Source organism: Peromyscus californicus, unplaced genomic scaffold (genome assembly GCF_007827085.1).
Source record: "Peromyscus californicus insignis strain IS unplaced genomic scaffold, ASM782708v3 Scaffold_2__1_contigs__length_46816999, whole genome shotgun sequence".
In the NCBI taxonomy this organism is placed as follows: Eukaryota; Metazoa; Chordata; class Mammalia; order Rodentia; family Cricetidae; genus Peromyscus; species Peromyscus californicus.
The window spans coordinates 2,617,458-2,639,990 of NW_026294540.1; the positions used below are offsets into that span (position 1 = coordinate 2,617,458).

Below are 22,533 nucleotides of genomic sequence, written 5' to 3' on the forward strand. Positions count from 1 at the left end.
TGCATGCTGACTTTGAAGAAATTACAGGGAAATATAAAATGGGAACATACCTATTAATGAAATAATTTCAAAATTATCAGTGCAATGTATGACAATCTATGATGCCGCAATAAAAGAGAATTTAAATTTGTGTGTTTTGAGGCAAGCAGGAGACTTCAATGTGAGCTTGCTTAGGGCCAACAAGGTCTTTAAATGGTCTTGCATGAGATGGGCTGGCATGCAAAAGCAACTAAGTAGATAAGACATGTATTCATCAACACATGGGTGAGTGGAGAGGTGACTAGGAACGGGAGATGTATGGAAGGTTGAGTAAGCCTGTGAGTATGTTGATGAGCCAATAAATGGATGGATAGAGAGACAGATGGACTTTAGGGAAGGCAAGATGGCTCTCTGGGTGAAGGAGTGAGCAGTGTTGCCAGGCCTGACCACCTGAGTTTGGTCCCCGGGATCCATGTGGGAGAAGGAGAGAGCTGACTCCACAAAGTTGCCCTCTGACCTCCACATGCACCCACACAAATCCATAAATGTAACAGAAGAATCTTGCAAGGGTTAATGAATCAATGACAGGATGGATGGACAGGGAGATGGTTGGAGAGGTGAGCGGATACAAGGAGAGACAAATGGATGGAAGGAAGGAAAGATGGATAGAGGTACAGATGGACTAATTAGTGGATGGTCTGATAAATGGGTGGGCGGGGGTTGATGGACGGGTGCTGGGTGGATAGATGAATAGATTAAGGATGCTTGTGTGGATGGAAGGAAGATGGATGATGTAAGGTTGACGACTAAACGTGAAATGGACAGTGAATGGGCGGGGAGAGAGTGATGGGCAGACAAGTGGACAGACAGACCATTGGAAGGACGTACGGATGGGGTGATGAGGGTGACTTTCTCAGTGTTGTGCAGTGTGCTTGTGCCTGTCCCCTAATTCCTTACACTTTTCCCTTTAGGAAAAACATCAACACTCCCGAGTCTCCTCAGGCTCAAGGGTGGGAGCGCCCTAGAGACGATGTGATCCAATTCAGTCATTTACAGGTGAAAAAACTGAGGCACGGGGAATGGAAGGGGTTTGGCTGATGTTAGGCTGTCTTTACTCTCACTGGGTCATGGCTTCACGGTTGCCTCTTAGCAAGCTCCAGCTAGAGCCAGTTGCTCAGACACTTGGAGCATGCTTCATATCCAATAGAGGCTCCTGCTATGAACCCCAGCATCTCCCTGCACCCCCTTACTGCCAGAAGTCAGGGTTGTCTCAGGGCTGGGCTCATATCACTTTTTTTCTGTCCGTGAGGTGCTTCTGCCTAACTCACGTGCATCATTTTATTCCCAGGTGTCTGGGGTGCTGGCAATTAAGACTTGATGGGGGAAAGGGAGGTCCTTCATCTCCCGTCATCCCTGGGTGTTCCTGTAGCTTCCCCCTGGTGACAGCTTTCCCATTCTCTGTCTTTTCTCTCAGTCCACGTGCTGGGAACCCAGGGATAGATTCCTGCACAGTGGCCATGGTGGCTTCTTCAAGAATGAGTCCATAAGTCACATCACTGTATGGAGCACCATATAGAGCACACCAAGCACCTCCACTACCTTGTGAAGGATGCACTGTTATAAAATCCCCATTAATGATGAGGTAACTGAGGCACCGAGAGATTAAATGATATTTCTGTGACTCTACTGGACAAGAGGGGAATTGAACTCAGGGAACCCTAGCATGCATAACCCTGAACTAACTTGCATTTCAGACTTGGACTTAGGCTATATAGGAAATCCCCTCCAAAACACTTTTTAAAAAGAAAAAAAAAAAACTTGATTCCATCAGGTGCTTGAGCCCCAGCTTCCCAGGAGCTGGCCACAGAGCACCTGACTGGTGGACACATAACTCCGCACACTGGGCAGCCTGAATCTCTGGGAATGTACTTCCTGAAAGGATTCTATCCCAAGTGCTCATTCCAAAAGGGGTCTCTTTTCACCCAGGAGACCACTGGGAAACAGTGCAGCTGGAATCTACAGGTGGATAGGAATACTCACGTCGGGACGGAGACTATGTAGAGAATAAATACTTTCATGTGCTTTCAGGTGCCCCAAAAGGCTGTGATGAATGGCTGGAGACCTGGAGGGTCTGGGCAGAAAGAGCTCTCTATCCGATTTTGTGGGATGATTTTTCCTAAACTAATTTAATGTGTGTGGTAGGTGGGGGTGGTTGAGTGTGAGTGCGCATGTGTGTGGTGAGGTTGGAGGTCACAGTGTGGCTCTTCTTCAGACACATCTATTTTGGTTTTGAGGCAGGGTCTCTCACTGGGGACCTGGGGCTTGCTGGCATTAGAAGCAGATGCCCCCACACCCCAATTTCACGGGGGTCCTGAGCGTGGAACTTAGATCCTCAGGTTTGCTCACTTTATCTCCTGAGCCACCTCCTCGGCCACTTGAATGCTCTCTTTATATAGAGGTTACTTATGATCTCAGCTCAAGGTAGTTTAGGAAAAGTGGTGATTTAGGAGCTGGGTTTGTGATTCACACCTGTAAATCCAGTGTTTGGAGCCTGAGGCAGGGGGCTCCTGAGTTTGAGGCTAACCTAGGCTACATACTGAGTTCAAGACTACTCTGGACTCCATGGTGAGACCCTGCCTCAGCCCCTCACCCCACCCCCCGCCAATGCTCTGGGAAAGAGTAAGTGTAGCATTCTGGAAAGAACCGTGGACTCCTGAGTTAGAATGGCACAGAAGCGAACCCAGCTGTGAGAGACCCTCCACCTCCACCCCCACGCCCCTACCCCCTCTCCCCGCACAGGACTTCACGTCTCCATGGCGGCTCCTCATCTGTGACATGGCAGTACAGGACTCACAGTGTTGCTGCAGGAAGGACATTTAATTTCTTCTGGGGCGGGGGACATGCAGCAGGCACTTTATACATGATCTCCAAGCAAGTTGATGGATTTCATCCCTGCCTCAGTTTCCATATCTGTAAGCCGTGGATTCTTTCAAAAGTCCCTTTGGGGCTTACAAGGTTTCTGGGTAGACTAGCAAGGTAATGAATGGAAGGAGAGGCCTATTCTGAAAGCCAAACGCAGCCTAAGTGCCGGCAGTATCACATCTGTTAGTGCTAAAGCAATCGGAGTTACTCTGTTATTAATACTTACAGCTGGTATTAATCCTTGTTATGACGCCCTGCCACGATTATGGCCACTGATGCTGTAAATGAATACTAATACCGTCTCTTAGATCCTGCCCGCAATGTTTCACAACACCCTCTGGGGTTAAGAGGGACTACGCTTGAAATAAGAACCTGGGATTGTGGCATTTCTGTCGAATCTGCTGCATTTCAAAAACAAACAAGGCGAGGTCTCTCTGTATAAACAGACACAGATAAACCTACAACCCAGCATGGGGTGGGGGGTGATGGTGAACACACACACACACACACACACACACACACACACACACACACACACACACACAGAGCAGCCCACCACAGCCCACAGGGACAGCTCTGATCACAACCAGGAAGGGAAAAAAAAATGGTCACAGGGTCTCTGCCACACCCCCTTCAAGACTCAGATCTTTTTCCTTTCTTTGAATCCAAGTTGGCCTCAGGGACTTGATCTGATTTCAGGAGTGCAGTGTACACATCCCAGTGCTGCCCCCCCTACTTTTGGCTTTTATTCTTCTAGACAATTCCCCCTTGGAATGGGGCCACACTGGGAGAAACCCGAGCCAGGGTGGCGTACATAGGAAAGGAGCCCCATGTGCAGGCCCAGGTGATCAGTGTTACCAATGGTGACCCCTAAGAACCTTCCAGCCCACGGAAGCCTCTGGATGCTTGTGTATCTGCTCAGTACCCCGTGTAGCAGAACAGCTGCCCTGCGGAGCCCAGCCGGATCCCAGACACATGAGACTCCTGTGTGTTTTTTTTTTTTTTTTTTTTTTTTTTTTTGTTGTTGTTGTTGTTGTTTTTGAGCCATTAAGCTCTGGGATTGTGTAGCAGCAGGCAACTCAGAACATGTGACAATGCTAAATCAGCCCACAGCACTGGGAAGACTCCCTGGAAGAGGAGACATTTGGACGTCACTGGGGAAGCATGCCATGCCTATGCAGGGACAAAGGACTCCAGCTGTCAATCACAGGTCGTCCCTCTTCTCATGATCCTACCAAGTCCAGGGGGCCAGGGCAGAGCTCTGTGGATAAGCGGCATTGCAAGCCTCCTCTCATCCGGATAATGGAGTATTCTCTATAGGGATCAGCCCGGCGCCACCGCTTTAAATCATAACGACAGGCCCTCCAAACTGGTTCAGGTGGTTCGCGCATTTATAAAAACGTCTTTTGCCAGAACGAGCTTGCGACGTCTAATTCCTGCCCCAAGCACATTTTTATAGTTAAGCTGTACTGTAAATGTCATTTAATTTACCCAGTAACGTTGGGCAGATAGTAAATGGTAGCATACACTGGATTCTTTTTTTTTTGGTCTGGTCTGATCAGGATTCAGGAGGAGGGACTGTGAATTAATCATCGTAGGCTCCGATTGATAGTCTTTTAGTCCCTTCTCTGCTGCGTTTCCTGTGTTCTAGATGTTAAGGGGGAACAAAGAAGGGCTGTGACCTGCCTGCTAGGTGGGGGGTGGGGTGGGCTAAGGTAAGCTGGGGGTATCAGCCAGGTGGGAGCCCTGGCTTCCAGCATTCTCTTGCCATCCACCAGCCCCTCCCTCCCTGTGCTGGAGAGGCTGCAGCCAGAGAGGGTGCTGGGGCAACATTCCAATGTCCATGACCTCAGCTGGGGCAAGAAGCAACCAGTGGGCTGCCTTATGGAGAGCAGGGGGCAATGAAAATCATCAAGCCCTCTCTTCAAGGAGCTCCTGAGGGACTCTGCTTCATCTGTTTAATGCTTCTGCGTCATAAACAGCGTTTTCCCTCTCAAACAGGCCCCACCCTGCATGCACACGAAGCTGAAAAGACCCCTTCCTTGTCTCCTGTCCCCCACGGTCCTATGGGAGCCTGTCTCTTCCGCTCCAAAGATTCTCTGTCTGGCTGAACGTCACGAGCTTCCAGGACCCTGTGTCAAAGTCCAGCGTGGAGGAAGACCTCTGCACATGGGTTCAGTTAGCGCGTTGGTGGTTTTTCTCGACCAAATACTTGAAGCAACTTAAAGGGGAAATGGATTTATTCTGGCTCATGGTTTAGACTACAGTCTGTGGTGACGGAGAAGGCATGGGAGGGGCAGGAGCGTGGGGTGGGGATGTCCACATTATGTCCTCAGTCAGGAAACGGAGAGCAGACAGGATGAGGGGCCGGGCTGTGATGCCTCAAGGCCTGTTTCTACTTCATCTGCAGACATTCCCCTTTCTAAAGGTCCTACAATCTCCCAGACCATTCCAGTAGCTGAGGAGAAAGCCTTCAAACACAAACACCGTCAGGGACACTTCATGTTCAAATCACAACCCCTTAGCAAGCACACCCTTCCCCTACATCTAGAATCTGTGAACCCATCATCTCCACTCAGAGTCAGCACCCTCCACGTGACCCCAGTGATGGCTGAGTTTCCTGATGCATGCGAGTGTGTAAGTACGTGTGTGTGTGTGTGTGTGTGTGTGTGTGTGTGTGTGTGTGTGTGTGTGTGTAAACCTGGGGTTGGTGTTGAGCTCTTCCTCGATTGCTGTCTACTGTACTCCCCGAGGCAGGGTCTCACAACTGAACCCAGAGCTCCCGATTCCACTAGCCTACCTAGCCAGCTTCTCCAGGGTCCCATCTCTGTCTTTTGAGCCCTGGCATTTATGTGGGTTCTAGGGTTCCATCCTGGTGCGGAAAGCACATTAGCCTCTGAGGCATCTCCCATCCTAGAACAACTTTCTCTTTAGTGTCACCTCTGAACTCCGCTGCCCTCTTCTTGGGGACCCAACCACACTAGCTTTACACTCTTCATTCAAATGCTTTAAGCTCCAGTCAGTTCCCCATGGAGAGCAGGAAAGAGCAGCTAGAGTGTCCCTCACCCCAGCTGCAGCCTGTCCCCTGCAAGCAAGGGAGCAGGAAGGCAGGCTGATGGCAGCCATAACTCATGTCCACCTTGCCATCCCCGGAGCACCACAGCCCTGCACCTGGCACACAGGGGGCCGGGGTGTGATCGATTACACACTTCACGGGGCCACATTTCCGCGGCTCATTAAAAGAGTTAACTGGATTTACCAGGAAGATGAACCATGAGAGTATGGCTACCACTGAGGGGGGAATGAGGTGGGCAGAGAGGAGCGTCCACTTCCATCCATGTCGTTGGGAAGAAGCAGACCCTTTTAGGGTCACAGAGGTAGGATTCACACCTGGGGCCACGTGGGCTGCAGCCAATCACTCCATCTCTTCAGGTCTCATTGGTAATTGTGTAATTTGGAGCTGACTCCAAAGGCCAGTGTGGGGCTTCATTGAGGAAGAAAATATAAATACAGTGACTTCGAGGAAAGACTCACAGAGGGAACTGGCTAGCGACCAGCCTGACTGGCAAGAGTGGCTGGGGAGACGGCTGAGCCAGGGAAGAGTTTGCCACCAAACAATCATAAGGACCCAAGTTTGGGTCCCCCACACCCACATAAAAAGGTGGGCATAGAGACACATGTCTGAAATCCCAGAACTGAGGAGGCAGAGACAGCGGGACCCTGAGCTAACTGGACAGCTGAACCAGTGAGCTCCAGGTTCAATGAGAGACTCTGCCTCAAACAATATGATAGAGAGCAGTAACGGAAGTGTAAACCTCTGGCCTCCACACACATGCACACATGAACATACACACACAGACAGGCGCGCGCGCGCGCGCTGCGCGCGCGCGCGCACACACACACACACACAGAGGCAAGGTTGACCAATGCATCAGAATACCCAGAAGCCACTGTGAGAAGCTCAGTTATGGGTTCTGGGCAGTGGGCATGGGATTACCTGGGCTTCTGGGTCTTGCCAAATTTCTACATGACTTCTTCTACTGATTTAACACAGCCTCTGGATGGGGACGTGAAGGCCCAGAGAAGGATAGCCACAGTCCCAGGGTCACACAGCTGACCCTGACACTCCAATGCTGTCTATTATCACATCCACACATACCTGCCCCCTTCTCCGACACACTAGGGACATGTGTCACCCCTTACCCCATTATGCAAATGCTGGGTGATCTGCATGCTGGGAGGATCCAGCCCAGTTCATGAAATATTAATGAATACTGATGGACTGAATGAATGGGTGAACTCGTGAATGAGCAGTGGCAGGATCCAAGAGAGTCAACGTTCCCGGAGGGTGGGCACGGCTCTCTCTTGCTCCAGTGGCCAGAACAGAGCCCAGGAAGGAGTCATACGAACGGTTTGCTGTTTAAGGGTGAGTCAGTGGGCCAGCTCCTGCCTTTCCCAGGGCCTCCTGTCAGAGGTACTCATCCAAGACTGTGGGTGGAGCAGGCCCGTTAGCCCACCGTAGCAGAGATACCGCCTAGGTGCAGGCAGCGGAAGTGGGGAGGCATCCGAGATGAGATTGAAGAAGGGCGTGCGGGTGTACTTAGGGGAATTCTGCATCTTATTCCCATCACATCACAGAGAGCAGTAAAGGGGGAGACTAGAAAGAATCAGAAATGCGTATGCTTCACTTGAGGCCGCCCTGTAAGACGCCACGCCTGTTCTCCTCAAACTTGTGTCAGGGAGCAAAGAGCCAGAGGACTGTTGCGTCACGGAGCCTCTCTCAGCTTCCTTATCCGAGCAGTAGGCTTCACTTTCCACAGCGCTGGTTCTGTGGCTTTGCTTGCGAACAGCGAGCGCGGTGGTGGGACCCTCCACTGTGCGTCAGGGACGGCCCTTCTTCTTGCTATTCGCGATAAACCTCCCCAGGACCGGGAGTAATTAATTTGTTTGGGAACAAATCTCATTAACTGATTGTCCAAGTTAATACTTTATGGGGCACGCTTGGCTGCCTCTCTGGACCCCTCAGCAGAGCACCAGGTTGTGTGTTTTCCCAGGCAGAGCACAGAATGGAACACCAGCACATTACCGTGACCACCAAAGTCAGGTGCATACGGAGCAGGCTCCTCTTCTGCCCTGGCGAATTCTGGGGTGGGTATGGAAGGCTCTCTGGGAATGACACGTTTATTTGGCTCGTTAAAGAGCATCAACCAGGTAGTTGCTTTTTAGGGAGGAGGGCAAGCCCAGGCTAGCTTGTTTGGCTATAGACAGCGGCCTTGGAGTTCATGGAGTTCCAGTGCTGGCTCCCTGGAGCCAGGGTTGACTGGTCCACAAGGGACAGCAGGGGGCGAGGGACACTGGAGTTTCAGCTGAGTTCAAAGCACAGGTAGTTATACTCCTTGTTTGTGTATTACTGTGCTGCTCACACCTACTAAGCATTCGGCACAGGCAGAATGTGCTGAGGTAGACAGTAGGTCTTCAAGAGTGGATGGATCCTGACTTCACTACGAATTGCCCCTCCATCACCACAGGCCCTTGTAATTAAACCCAAGTCTGTACATGACATGACGGTAGGGATTCTAGTACATTCCAGGAGTCTCTCCTGTGCAGCATTCTGGATTTACTTGATTTGCAACTTAGGGAGGGAAGTGGTTGAGAGAAGGTGCTGTCCTCTTGACCCCCTTGCTCAGAGGCTGCCCCACAGTATCCTCATGCACACAGGTGCCCGGGCTCAGGGAGGTCCTAGGACCCCTACTTTATCTCCAGGGTTCTGTGGTTGAGCTGAGCTCATCTGTGCTTATAAACCACCAGCCGGAGAATGAGGGATGTGCCCACCTGTGTCTGCACCTTTTGCTCGGAGCCTCGGTTTTATTAAAGAAGATAGTAAAACACCTTAAATTGGGAAGTAGAGCGGAGATGTGGGGGGTCGTAAAGCCACTCCAGCGCTCTCCAGCGCGTCACAAAATGTCTTATCTACTGGGAATCGTAAAAGTGTGAATTCTGTCCTGGGTTGTTATTATACACCGAGACGCCGCCGCTGTCATCCCAAGATTCCAGGAAAGGCCGCACTTTCATTCACGCCCAGGAGCAGCTAGCTGAGTAACCTGCTTGCAAGCCACTGGGCGGGTGGGAAGGGCTCGGTTACTTCCCTCGCACACGCTGTACATGAACAAAGGTGAGCCACCTGCTGATGCCCTGAGTGTTTGAGGAGACCAGAGCATCTCTCTGTAAGACCTACCCACCCAGGGAGTGGGCTCAGTGGGTGAAGTGTTTGCCTGCCACCCACGCAACCTAGGTGCGTGTTGGTCACCTCAGCTCTGGGGGATGAAAGGAGGGTGTCCTATTAGCTAGCTAGTATAGTCAAATGAGGGATGCCAGGTCCAGTGAGAGACTGTCTCAAAACACAAGGTGAAAAGCTATTGAAAAAGATATGCATATCCAAGTCAACCTCTGACTGTCATATGCACACACACAGGTGAATGCACCCTACTCACGTACGCGCGCGCGCGCACACACGTGCCCTCTCCAACACGAACAGTTCCTGCATACTGACTCAGGTGACACACACCGATCTGTTCAGGCCACATCCGGCCTTACCTGAGCTTTCATCATGCAGGAAGTACAGTAGTGGGAGCCTCTGTCCCTGCCTTGGAGGCTCATAGGACCCAGCGAGGAAGCAAGGCCACCCCTGAGGACGGTGACACATCTGTCCGGGGCACCCGTCACAGGGTCCTGCTGTGTGTGAGGACACACCTAGGCTCTGAGTTCTTCAGCTTGTAAGTCTTCCCTGCAGCCCACACACTGGGGGCCAGGGCCATTTTCACGTCATAGTTGGGGAGGCCTAGGCACAGAGGACAGACGGCAGGGGCCTGCTTACACGTTCATGCCTTTGACACTTGGATCAGTGAGAGAGATCTAAAAGCTAGATGGAAGTACGTGAAGAAAGAGTGAAAACAAAACAAAACAAAATTCTTTGTCTTTAACCCCCAACTGAAGCAAAAAGTATGCAAATCAGCCTCAGCCCATCATTTTTATTTATGCCATAAATTAGGCAAATTTCCCCTCCTGAAGCCCTGGAAAACGAGGCTTGATTCCACATATTTTGCATTAATTTCCAAGGCAGTTGGCCCCAAATTAGCTTTACAACTTGCTAAACCTGCTTTAAAAGGGGTGCAGAAAGTAGAGGGCCGTTCAGAAATCTTCAGGGAATAAGATGTTTGAGGGGGCGCTCTGTGCCCTCTCTTTGAAGATTAATGTCGGGGTGTGGTGTACTTCCACACCCGGGGCTGCCGCACACAGCCGCATAGGTTGTACACTGATTAATTCCAGGCTGCTGTCTGCCTGGAGTGTGGTATGAAAGGCTCCTTGTGGGGCTGTGCAGTGAGGTGATCCTGTGCATCCCCTCTGGACCATGCAGAGTGAAGGGAGCTCTTGGAATCTCCTTTTACAGATGGAAACATGCTGGAGGAGAGTATGTGTCTTCCTCCTGCTCACGCAGACTCACCAATCCGGTCAGAGCTCAGTCAGTTCTGTGCTGGTACTTCCTCCTACAATCACCCCCCGCCCCCGACCCCAGGAGAGCTCTCAGGACCTGGTCAGTGAACCTGCACCTGCCTGGAGGCTTGTATTATTTGTTTCTTTTTACTTTCTTTTGGTTTTTCGAGACAGGGTTTCTCTGTGTAGTTTTGCGCCTTTCCTGGAACTCACTCTGCAGCCCAGGCTGGCCTCGAACTCACAGAGATCCACCTGCCTCTGCCTTCCGAGTGCTGGGACTAAAGGCATGCGAATCCACTGCCCGGTGAGGCTTGTAAGACACAGCTGGCCATTGGGCATCCCCTCCCCAGGCCAGGCTAGCATCCCTCCAGGCCAGTGCATTCCCCCATCTCTCCCTCTCTGCTCGGAGCAGGTCCTGGTCCAGATCGCTATGCCTTCTCTCCTTATACTCAGCTTGACGTTTAGAGTGGTTAGCTTTGAATGAGTTCACGTTCGGCTTCCTTACGTCCTTTGCTCCATCAACTCAAACTGCAAATCCCCGTCCCAAGTCAAGGGTGTGGAGAATATATATTTTCTGTAAATGGTTTTGTCTTGTGTCCAAGTACTTTACATCTTGGTTGAAGACTGGATGCCATCCATCCATCATCTATCCATCATCCACCCACCCATTCATCTATCCATCATCTATCCATCCATCATCCATCCATCCACCATCCATCCATCCATCAGCCATCCATCCACCACCCACCCACTTATCCAGTCACTCTACTCATTCATAGGAGTGATAATTAACCTTTAACATCCATCATCCATCCACCCACCCACCCATCCATCCACCCACTCACCCATCCACCCATTCACCCATCCACCCATCCATCCATCCATCCATCCATCCATCCATCCATCCATCCACCCACCCATCCACCCATCCATTCATCCACCCTTTCAGTCACTCTACTCACTCATAGAAATGATAAGAATCAACTTTCACCCTCAAGGATCATCCAGAGGAGAGGAAGACAGTCGCCGTGGCTGTGGGGCCTCCTAGCTTGTTGCCCATGATTGTTTGTGTGCCCCTCCCCCAGCCTGATGAACACATATGTGCCTGCTGGAGTCACATCTTAGCACCCTAAAAGTATCAAGGAGACAGCAGAGCCCATGAGCATTGTCTCTCCTGGCCATTGCTCTATTTGACTTATGGATCCGAGTGACCTCGCTTCATGTCTGAGTTAAGCAAGCCAGCCCATTCCGTGGCACAAAGGGCAGTGCAGGACCAGCCCCATTCTTCTGAGAACTAAGAAAGAGCTGAGTGTCCTTAGCTTAGTTAGGACAGAGATGGCCTAGAATAGTCTTGTGCAATGGCTTTCTGGGAAGATGGGCACTGGTGCTCACTCCACACTGTCCAGCATGGCAGCCGCCAGCCATGGCAGACTGCTTGAGATGTGGCTGGAAAGACACGGGAAACTCTAATCCTACTGAACGGTCTCCACATGTGCCAATTAGCAGGGCACAATCTCTGGAAGAAGCTAGAGACGTCACAATAGCCCAGGATGAGCTGAAATAGGAGGGTGGTGGACGTGGCAAATGGGAGTCAAGTGACTAAGAGGGAGCCAGTGTCAGCTGACGTACAAGAAGCAGAGAGATGGGAGGGTGGCTGCTCCCTGCAGGATCCCTGGATCCACACTTGCACCACAGCTGCCTGTGACTCAAGCACTTCAGGAGGCCCAGGAGTTCTGGGCTAGCCTGAGCTACACAGCAAAACCTGACCACAACAAAAGAAGACAAAAACTCTGGGACAAGCCATCCTCCGATCTTGAGCTGTCATGACTGAGTCTTTGTTTCATGTTCCATTTGGGTTTCCACCACACAGTCCCACCCACTGGGAGATGTGTGGATGTTAGGAGCTTATTTCTCACAGCTGTGGAGATGAGAAAATCCAGTGCCTAATGACAGCCTGCTGCCTACAACCCAGCCTTCTCAGTGTGGAGTCTGGGATTGTCTTCTGGCCTGTCTTCTGTTCAATCCCATGTACATGTGTGCAGCACGTGTGTTTGTGTGCATGTGGAGGCCCAAGGCTGATGTCAGGAGTCTTCCTCTGTACCTTAGTCACTGAGGTAGGATCTCTCCCTGAGCCCAGAGCTCACAGATACTAGTCTAGCCAGCCAGCTTGCTCTGGGGGAACCTTCCTCTGCTTTCTGAACACTGGAATAGCCGGCAGACTGCCGTGCTACCACGGACCTGACATTTCTGTGGGTTTGGGGGATCTAGACTCCCATTTTGATGCTTGTAAGGCAAGTGATTCACCAGGCACTGCCTTTCCCCAACTCTGGCCTCTTTTTTAAGGTCACTAATTTCATTCTCAGGGCCCCACCCTCTTGCTGATTGCCTCCCACAAAACCCCTCCTACCCAGGGATGGGGTGGGATTTGAACATATGAAGTGTAGGTGGGGTACAAACATTCCACTGCACATGCCCATTTATGATGCTCAGTTTTGCGTGTGCCTCCAAACTGGGGGCGGATGAGGCCAGACCAGGAAACTTCTACCCAGAGGCCCATGCTCAGCACCTTTTTCTTCTATGGTTTGTCCAAAGTTCTAGACCAACCCTGGGCACTGGACTGAATCCACCAGCCTGGTCCGGTTTCTTGTCCAAGGCTGGTACTGACTGCATCAATTTTGTCCCAGTCAACCTCCCCAGCTCTTCACAACCCAGGCCCCCAGGTTTCTCCATCAGCAGCTCTCCAAGATCCACAGAGGAGGGGTCAAGGGAGCCCCACAGGGATCTATGGCTATGGCTGGATCTCCCAGAGCCCCTGGGGTTCTGTCCACTTGACTCAGGCCATCTGTGCAGATGACCCTATTCCCAGGGGTGAGGCACTCTAAGGGTACCTCAAAGATGCAGGTGCCAGCTCATCACAGAGGCTCATGGCTTGACGTTGGCTTCCTGTCCAGCTTCCCCATGCGGCTCTGATGCCTTCGGCTTTGTGGGCTCTGGTGTCACAGAGCTCCCGTTGCTGTGGCTTTTCAGCTCAGAAGACATATATTTGAGACAAGCGAGAACTCTACACTTTCCCTTCCTCCCCCTCTCTCTCCTTCCTCCACAGGGCCTAGATATGTAACTGAGGCTGGCACGGGAGTCACTCTGTTTCCTCATTCTGGTGATCCTCCTGCCTCAGCACACATCACTGAACCTAGCCTGCTTCCCAGAGTCCCTTTAGAATGGGAGTCAGACCCAGGGTGCAGCCTCTCCAGAAGGACTTTGAGGCACATCTTCCTTGTGTCTGGCTCTTTCTTTAATAAAAACGGGAATATGGGAGAGAGACAAAGGCAGGCGGGGACCCTAGAGAGCTGCCTCAAGAGGTGGACACTGCAGACCCTGGGAAGGCTAGCAGAACCCCACCCACCCAGGCACGTTGTCACTAGGGTGGGCAAGACAGAGGCTGCCACCATACGCAAGGTCCGTGCCAGCTTAGGACGTCACACACATCCACCAAGCAACAGATTTAAAAGCCAGGCTGCTGACTCCGAAGCCTGATGTTTATTAATGTCCTTGTGTTTTCCCAGGATTCAGTGGGGGGGTATGTGCTGATTTTGGAGCTGCCTGGGACCTAAGAGAAGACAGATCCCAAGGCCACCTGTAGGGCATCCACAGAGTTTCTATACGGCAATGAGCTCGGCTGCAAGAACAACCGTGTCCAGCATTTCTTCTGGAAAGAAAGATGGCTTCTGGAGGACCCGCCGGGAGGACCCATTATCATTGTACAGCATTCGTACAGAGGGGTCTTCTCTCCGTACAGGGTGTATCTCTCTCCTCCCTCATGTTTTGATTTCCCTCCGTTCCTCCTTTCACTGTAGACGTCTTCAGCGATTTCCCATTTGTTGCCGCATTGATTTTCCTCACAGCCATCCTGCAAGGGAGGACCCCGTGATCGTCCTCTTGTAAGATGAAGCTGCCTGGGATCACACAGATCTGGGAGGTTCAACTCCAGGTCACCATAAAGAAGATGAAAACAACTTAGCATCGTTGACAAATGGTCTGTGTACTCACACTGGGGCAGATCCAGGCTGAGGAGTTTTTGGATGCTTAATGTTCAGGCAAGCCTCTGCAAGAGTGCATCATCTAGGAAAGGGGGGTATGTGAGCGAATAGTGAGTGAATTACCCATAACTGAGGGATGAATGGGGGGCAGAGAGCCACATGGCTGGCATGGGAGGAGAGAAGCAACAGGCAGCTTCTGGGTTCGAGGCCAGCCTGGTCTACACAGAGAAATCGTGTCTCGATAAAAGAATCTTCAAGGTCAGAGAATTTGTGGGGAGCCAACGTAGGCTCAGGGAGCTACAGCAAGCAGCTCAGGGCTGCACTCTGGAACCAGCCCACTGGGAATTTTATCCGGTGGCCTCAGTTGAGCCAGCAGGAGGTTGTCCTCGGGGGATGGTCCGGGCTGCAGGGTCAACCTGAGTAAGAACGGAACGCTGCTTCACATAGGCGCCATCTCCCCGGTCTGAGCAAAGCTGAGGTGACAACTTTCTCGCAGGGCAAGCCAACTCGGGACACCTGACATCTGCTCCTGGATGAGAGGACACCTGCCAGTGTGGAGTCCTGCCAGAGGGACATGCTCTCCAGGCTGCCTCAACGTCTAGAACAAGGCCGGGCTTTGGGATCCAAAGACCCTGGGTTTGAATCCCGCCCTAGTCAGGCATTGTCCATGAGACCCTGTCTTAGGGTTTCTGTTGCTGTGATGAAACATCATGACCCAAATCTACTTGGGGAGAAAAGGGTTTATTTCAGCTTACAGTTCCACACCACAGTTCCCCACTGGGGGACTCAGAGCCGGGATTCAAGCAGGGGAAGAATCTGAATGCAGAAGCTGGAGCACAGGCCACAGAGGAGTGCGGCTCACTGGCTTGCTCCTCATGGCCTGCTCAGCTTGCTTTCTTATCTACCCAGGACCTCCATTCCAGGGGTGGCACCAATACCAAATCAGTTACCACTCAAGAAAATGTACCACAGGCTTGCATGCCAATCTGGTGGGGGCATTTTCTCAACTGATGTTTCCTCTTTCCAAACAACTCTAACTTGTGTCAAGTTGACATCAAACTATCTATCACAGACCCTGAACAAGTGCCTGGGTGTTCCTGAGACTCAGTTTCCCCTTCTGTAAAATTCAGCTGTTGATGTCACCTGACAGAACTGGACAAGATCAGGTGGGAGAATGTGGAAAAGGCACAGAGTAGGCTCACACTGGTCTCATGAGAGAGCCAGGAAGTGGGAGTGTTTGGGATCTTCAGCTTCCAGAGCAGCCCCATCTCCCTGAGGTTCAACTGTCTGGTGAGTGCCAAGCTCACGACTGTCCTGGCTTTTCCCAGCCCTGTGAGAGCCGCCTCATGGTAATGATCAATCCACCAGCAGAGGGAAAGACTTTGGCTTGTGGCTAGGAAGTGACTGTGTTGGTCCTGAATTCTGATTTCTCGTCCATTATGAGAAATTTCAGTCAGTTTCAATGTGAGCCAAGGCTGTTGGAGCTATTGACTGGCCTTGCTTTATTCTTCTTCTTGGCTGCACAAAATAAACCCTGAGCTCCCTCTTCCGAAGCCGTTGACTTAAGAAAATTCTAGCCGACCCAGTGATCTCCATCCCAGTGGCCTTTGGGGCTCAGTGAGCTCAGAGCTGGCCCCACCCGGTGGCTGTACCGTAGTGGAGGTTTGTTCCCTTTGTTATTATTCTATAATAGGGCAGGACCCAGTGTGGGCAGCCCATCCCACAGGCTCTGCCTGGGTTCAAGGCTTCCCTGGCCATCTCTGGGCAATGGTGGGAGGTGAGACTTCAGCTGCTCTAAGTCTTAGTTTCCTTATCTACAGAAAGAGGGGAAGCTGGGAGGCCTAGAACCTGGGACCATAACCACGGCATGTTCTCACCACGTGCTTACCAGCCACCACCTCAGTGACTTGGCACCACTCCCTACACCTTCACTTCTGACTCAGTTTACCCTCCTTATCCTCAGCCTGAGTACCAGGCACTGTGCCAGTCACCAGAGTGCATTCAACACCCATCTTGCTCATGCTGGTTGGCCCCTGCTGTGCGGGGCTTTGGGACAGGGAGGCATCAAGGGACTTGGTGTAAGGGGTGTATTTTGAGGATAGGAGTTGGGGGACTGTGGAAGTGACGCCGGGGGTGAAGCATTTGCTGGATAAGCATGAAGACTTGAGTTCAGACCTCAGCACCTGTGTAAAAGCCAGATTCAAGAATGTGTCCCTGTCACTTCACTACTGGGGAGGCAGAGGCAGGCGGAACCAGGGGACTCCAGATCCAGTCTCTAAAAGTAAGGTTGAGAGCTACCAAAGAAGGCACCCAGCGTCAACCTCTGGTCTGCACACCTGCACACACACGCGCGCTCACGTGCACACACGTACACACACACACACACACACCAGACACAGACACACATACACACACACTACACATACACAAGACCCCCCCCACCACCACACATATACACACACTCAGACACACGAGATTCCTAAATGTGACACCTACCCTCCAGGTTAAGAGAGTAGCACACAGGCCTGGGATTGACACAGCCTGCTACCCATTTGTGATCCCCTTCTCTCGGTGCCTCAGTTTCCCTTATCTGCACATCAGGCACAACACGCATTTCTGTCTGGTGGGTTTTGTGGTGAGGGTTCTCCACACGATCCTCACGACCCACTCAGCACAAGGCTTGGAACAGAACTCGGTAATGGATGTTTTCATGACTTACACACTCCACTACAGTGAACCGAGTCCACACAAGTCTCCAAAGGTACCCCATCCCCCCCCCTCCGAGCCCCCACCCTCATAAAGCCAACATGTTTACTCTGTGCTGTTGTGACAGACACCTCAGGGATGCTTCCACATACATACCAGTGGGAGGCTGCAAGGGGACTCGTATGTTCTTAGCAGCTGGACCCCACTTCTTTTTGAAGAGACCCCCTCTCCATCGGTAGTGAAGGGCAGTGAGCACTGTGGCTCACTGAATTCTCACTCTCCTTTGTTCCCTTGCATCTAGGGAGCTCCTGATGTCCGAGGGAGCAGGGAGAGCAGCAAGTGTGTCTGTCCCCATCCTCCTCCTGCTGGAGGATCCTGCCTGCTCAGGGTTTCCATGCCTGATGTGGAATTCTCTCTGTGGTACCTGCTGCATCCATCCCTCCAGGGCTGCTGGCTCAGCAAGTCTTTACCCATCAGGCCCGGTAGGAACCAAAAATGGCCACCTGTTAGATTATTCCTCCACCAAAGCATTTAGCTGACAACTCGAAACCTGTAGATCTCTTGCTGGGGTGCAGGTACTGGACAGGAAACAGTACCTGGCACAGGAGCTCTGTGTCTTGAGTATTGCCCATGTCCCTCCCCATCCATTCATCAAAGCCCCGATTCCTAGTAAGATGATGCTCAGAGCACAGGTTTTGGAAAGTGATTGAGTTGAGATGAGGCCTGAGGGGTTGAGCCCCAAGATTGAAATAATGGCCCATGGAAGGTGAGGGCACCAGGCCTCACTACCTTTTGTAGCCATGTGAGAGTGAGAATTCAGACAAGTGGACAGTCCTCATCAGACACCAACCCTGTGAACTTGGACACCACCAGAACTGTGATTAATGAACTAGTGTGTTTCCAGTTATATAATCGAAGGGATTTTTGTTACAGCGGCTTGAACAGAGCCACGTCAGAACCCTAGCCTTTTTTCTAGAAGGCTCTCTCATGTCTTCTTTCCAATCTGTCATGTTTCATTGACGGTGAACTCCGATTCCTGGTGGTGGGTTCAAAGCCACATAGTACCGAGGGTCTGGGAAGGAAAGCTGTGTACATCATGTGGTACTGAGTTCTCCCTTGCTAAAAAGGCTGTGGGCAGGTAACTAGGGTGCCTGCTGGCCCTCCTCCCTCACGTTGGCTTAAATCACCTCATTATTTATGTGAACATCTGTGTCACCCAACTTCAAGAGACTGGTTTCTTGGTGCCGGTTCATAGAGGAAGTTTGCTCAGGAAAGCAGGGAAGCATTAGGTGCATATCGAACGTGTGTGTGTGTGTGTGTGTGTGTGTGTGTGTGTGTGTGTGTGTGTGTGCCAGCTTCTTTGATACCAGTTATAGAATCCTATAACCGCCCTTCCAGGTTGGTCCCATCATCCCCAATTCTGCTCATGTCCCACAAGTAGCAGAATGGAGTCCCACACAAGATGGTCTCCTTGAAGGTCAATCGCAACCAAGCAACGAATGGAGTGAGCTTTGGGTTGGGGTGGCTCTGAGTTCAAAACCACTCTTCTTAAACCCCGTTAACCTGACAGACCCTCACCAGAACAGCCTCGTCTCCATCGTGGACTCCAAACACTGGCAGAAAAGGATGAGTTGGGGGTCTGAGTTCTAATGATACCTTCCTGGGAACAGCATCCTTCTGCCTGCTCCTCATCTCTGCTTCCCCCCTGTTCACTGCGTGTCAAAGGCTGGCAGGGACTTCTCCCCGAGAAACAGGGACCAAGCACAACTGGAAGAAGGGAGTGGAGCTACCTGGCCAGCTGAGGAGCCATCCATCCTAGCTTTCAGCATGACACACACACGTGGAGCTTCTTTCTACCTAACCACATCTGCCTCTTTCCTTCTCCCAGGCACCAGCTGCAGCTTTGGGAGCCCCTAGTGGAGGTACACAGTACGGGCCTGCAGAAGCAATCAACACCCAAGCGGGAGAGCCCGTGTACTGTGCTCCTTTGAATGCCTTGCAAGAACGGACTCCTGACCCAAAGTCACAAAGCAAACTGCTCTGTTCGGGAAATGTCCTTTCTCCTTGGGGAAGAAAAGGAAGGAGACTGGGATAGTTTCCTAACGCCATGCCCAGCCGAGCTGTGTGAATACAAGAAGAATCCTTCAAGTTTGGATCAGGTAGTTCCTGGTGGGGGCAGCCAAAACTCCTTGATAAAAGAACAGGAATTCAAAGGAAAACACAGTTAAGGGGGATGTAACAGTGACGCATGTCAGAGACTGGGGGAGGCAGCAAGTTAGAGTCTTACTGAGCAATATTGAATTTGCTTTGTCGATCCAAGGGATAAAGAAAAGAAAACTGAGTCTTAGCATGCATGTGCAATCACTCCCCACATGCATGTCTTAGACAAGAAGGATTCTCTTCAAAAACAAGCTGCACTTCATACTTATTCCCGCCTCCCAGCAAAACAGCCCAGAGAACATGAGCCCTGCATAGGAACACTGCAACAAGTCCCCACCCCTCACAGGCAAGCAGAAATACCAGTCTGCAAACACTGGGCTCCTACAACACCTCTCCTATGTGGTTTGAGTGGATTTGAGCTACAGGCTAAAAATAGAATTTATTGTGGAAGATCAATTGTTTCTAAATGGACCATTTGGAACTGGCAGTGCCCATGGGCCACCCTGGCTCCCTTCTTATGACTCAGTCAGAACCCCATGGTTAGTAATGAGCCTTTGGAAGAAGTGTATCAGTGGACTTTGATTTGGTGGTGACCTGAAGTTAATTAAAAACATATGCTCAATAGCCATGGTGTGGAGCAATTGGAAAACACAAAATGTCTAAAAAGAAAAAATCAAAACACAAATGCACACACCCTGCTCTTTCTTCTACACACTGGCACACACTGAGGACTCAGGATGCAGAATCCTGATCTTGGGTGACATTTCTTTACATGCCATTAGGACTCCCCCCCCCCCCCATGCCCATACTGATGCTTTAGAGAAGGTAAAACTAAAAGGTAGAATCACTTTAGAAAAGACGGCAAGCCCCTGGACATTTTTGAGTTTCTCGTGTGGAGTGTGTGTGTGTGTGTGTGTGTGTGTGTGTGTGTGTACAGATTTAAGAGCTGAGGCAGGGCAATCTGGATCCCATTCAAGGCCACCACGCTATTGTTGGAAAGAGACAGCTAATTAAGAAAGGGCATGCTGGGTAGAAACCATTGATTTAAACCACATCTCTTTTCCGTCTTTCCCAGGGAAACTGCCCAGACCTGGTATAAATTGGAAATACCACAGCCTCACAAAGGTGTGGGGGGGGGAGGGGAGCAGGGAGTTCTTAAGGATATGTTTTATTAAAGAAGGGCAAAGAATGTCCCTGCTCTCACTTCTGGGCCCAACAGTTAAAGAAAAGAGACTGGGGATAAATGCCTGATGTTTGCTGAGGAGGGCACTCCAGGCCACGAAGAAGAGACACCAGCACCCAGAGGTAGGGCCTGAGAGCTGTCCGGGGCCTCTGGTGCTGAACTCAGGGGTCCAGAATTCCCAGCCGAGATGCCGCAATGCTTATCCGTCCCCTGAACTTCAGATCAGGAAGACCCAAATGAAACGGACCTCATGCTGCAGTCACCTCAGGCAGACACCCAGCCATGTTTTGAAGTTACCATGGGGGTGGGTGGGAAACAAGAGTCACATCTTGCCAAAAGGAGAGGTTAAGCGGTACAAACCCAATAGCCCGACTCGCTAGGCTCCCCCGGTGTCTCCAGCCAATCCCCATAGCTCTAGGGGTCAGCTTTGGATAAGTTAGATTACCCACGCCTCTCCACCTCCGTTTCTCACTGTAACTTCCTGGGACCCCAGGAGGGTGGAGCGAAGGTGTGGCTCCAGGTTGGCGAAGGAACTGACAACCTCCACAAACTCAGACCCCCTTCCTAATCTGCAAGCACGTGGCTTGCACTAACACTCTTTCTTCATTCCAAATATCGACGAGGGAGGCTAGGCTGTATCCAGGGAGAAGGGGCCCAGCCACTGATGTTCTGACATCTCTTTTCTCACCAAGTTCTGGGAGCCCCGAGCTCCCCTCCATCCGAGAAAGCCACACCCAAGTCCAATTTCTTGACACCTGGCTGGGACCCATCCAGGGGACAGCCCCTCCGGGTAGCCCGAGCCAGCGTGGGATGATGGGATGGGAGGGAATTTGGTTCTGGTGACAAGCAGTCAGCTGTCCCCTTCCCATACCTATCCTCTTCCACAGAGAGCGACAAAATAACCTGGCAGTCAGCCCCGGGTGCAGTTACAGAGAGCTTCCAGAATCTGGAGGTTTGGAGAGGACTCCACTCCAAGAAGCTCCCCCGGACTACAAAAGGGAGTCTGTCCCCAGCCCGAGAGACCGACGAAGGACCCGAAGCCCAAGGCAGGAGTCCTTCAGATGCGTCCCCACCTCCGCGCTCGGGCAGAGACGAGTTGCCCAGCCCCGAATCTGGGCGGCCCGGCGGGTGGCGCGTGTGTCCTCGGACCAGCCGCGACCCCCTACTGCCCAGGTCAGCCGCGACAACTTTGCCCCCTCTGGGCCGGGGTCCTCGGGGTACTTACCTTCCGCCCGAGCTGCTGCGGGGCTCCCCAGAAGCAGGGCGACCAGAAGCAGAGCGATCCTGCCGGGTCCCGAGGCGTGTGGCCGTGCCACGGGCATCGTGGCTGCGGAGCCGAGATCCGCGCAGAGAGATCCGTGTAGCGGGGTCCAGGCAGAAGGATTCAGGCAGCGGGGTCCAGGCAGAAGGATCCAGGCAGCGGAGTCCAGGCAGAAGGATCCAGGCAGCGGGGTCCAGGCAGAAGGATTCGGGCAGCGGGATTCAGGCAGCTCGGTCCAGGCAGAGAGGGATCTGAACAGAAGGCTCCGAGCAGCCGGGTTCCGGAACGAGGTCTAAGCAGAGGGATCGGTGTAGCGAGGTTCAAGCAGAGGGATTTGGACAGAGCGATCCGGGCAGTAGGGTCGAGGCAGCGGCTCCTGGCGGACGCGCAGCCCGCGGTGGCTCTGGCCGAGCTGCACCGGGCGCGGGCGACGGGCGAGTGAGGAGGAGCCGCGGGCGGCGAGGGAGCGGAGGGCGGGGGCTGGGGCCCGAGCGAGCGAGCGAGCGAGCAGGAGAGAGAGCTAGCGAGCTGGCGAGCGAGCGAGCCGAGCGAGCGAGGGGGAGTGAGCGCGAGGAGGCGGCCGAGGGCCGCTCCGGGGCAGCCTGGCCCTCCGGCCCTGAGAAGTTGGTGATATCGCCGTGTCCCAGATGGGCCCAGGGTCCCCTCTCTCTCCGCGGATGCTGGGGCAGCCAGACAAGGCGGAAGAGAGCCTGATGTGTCCCTGCAAACCCAGTCGGCTAGGAGCACGGCTTCTCTCTCCACTGCAGAGCCTTCTTTTAGGCCCCTGAGGGCCC

General features: G+C 52.2%; 1 protein-coding gene across 3 annotated transcripts in view; it reads right to left on the minus strand.

Moving 5' to 3' along the window:
- Sez6l (seizure related 6 homolog like) overlaps positions 1 to 22,163 on the minus strand; it is a 168,027-nt gene extending 145,864 nt beyond the window's left edge. For all 3 annotated transcript variants that reach the window (XM_052754975.1, XM_052754974.1, XM_052754973.1), the window contains exon 1: positions 21,704 to 22,163. In XM_052754975.1, the coding sequence (XP_052610935.1) occupies positions 21,704 to 21,800 (97 nt within the window). In that variant the 5' untranslated portion in view covers positions 21,801 to 22,163. The remainder of the gene's footprint in view (positions 1 to 21,703) is intronic.
- Positions 22,164 to 22,533: the final 370 nt, after the last annotated feature.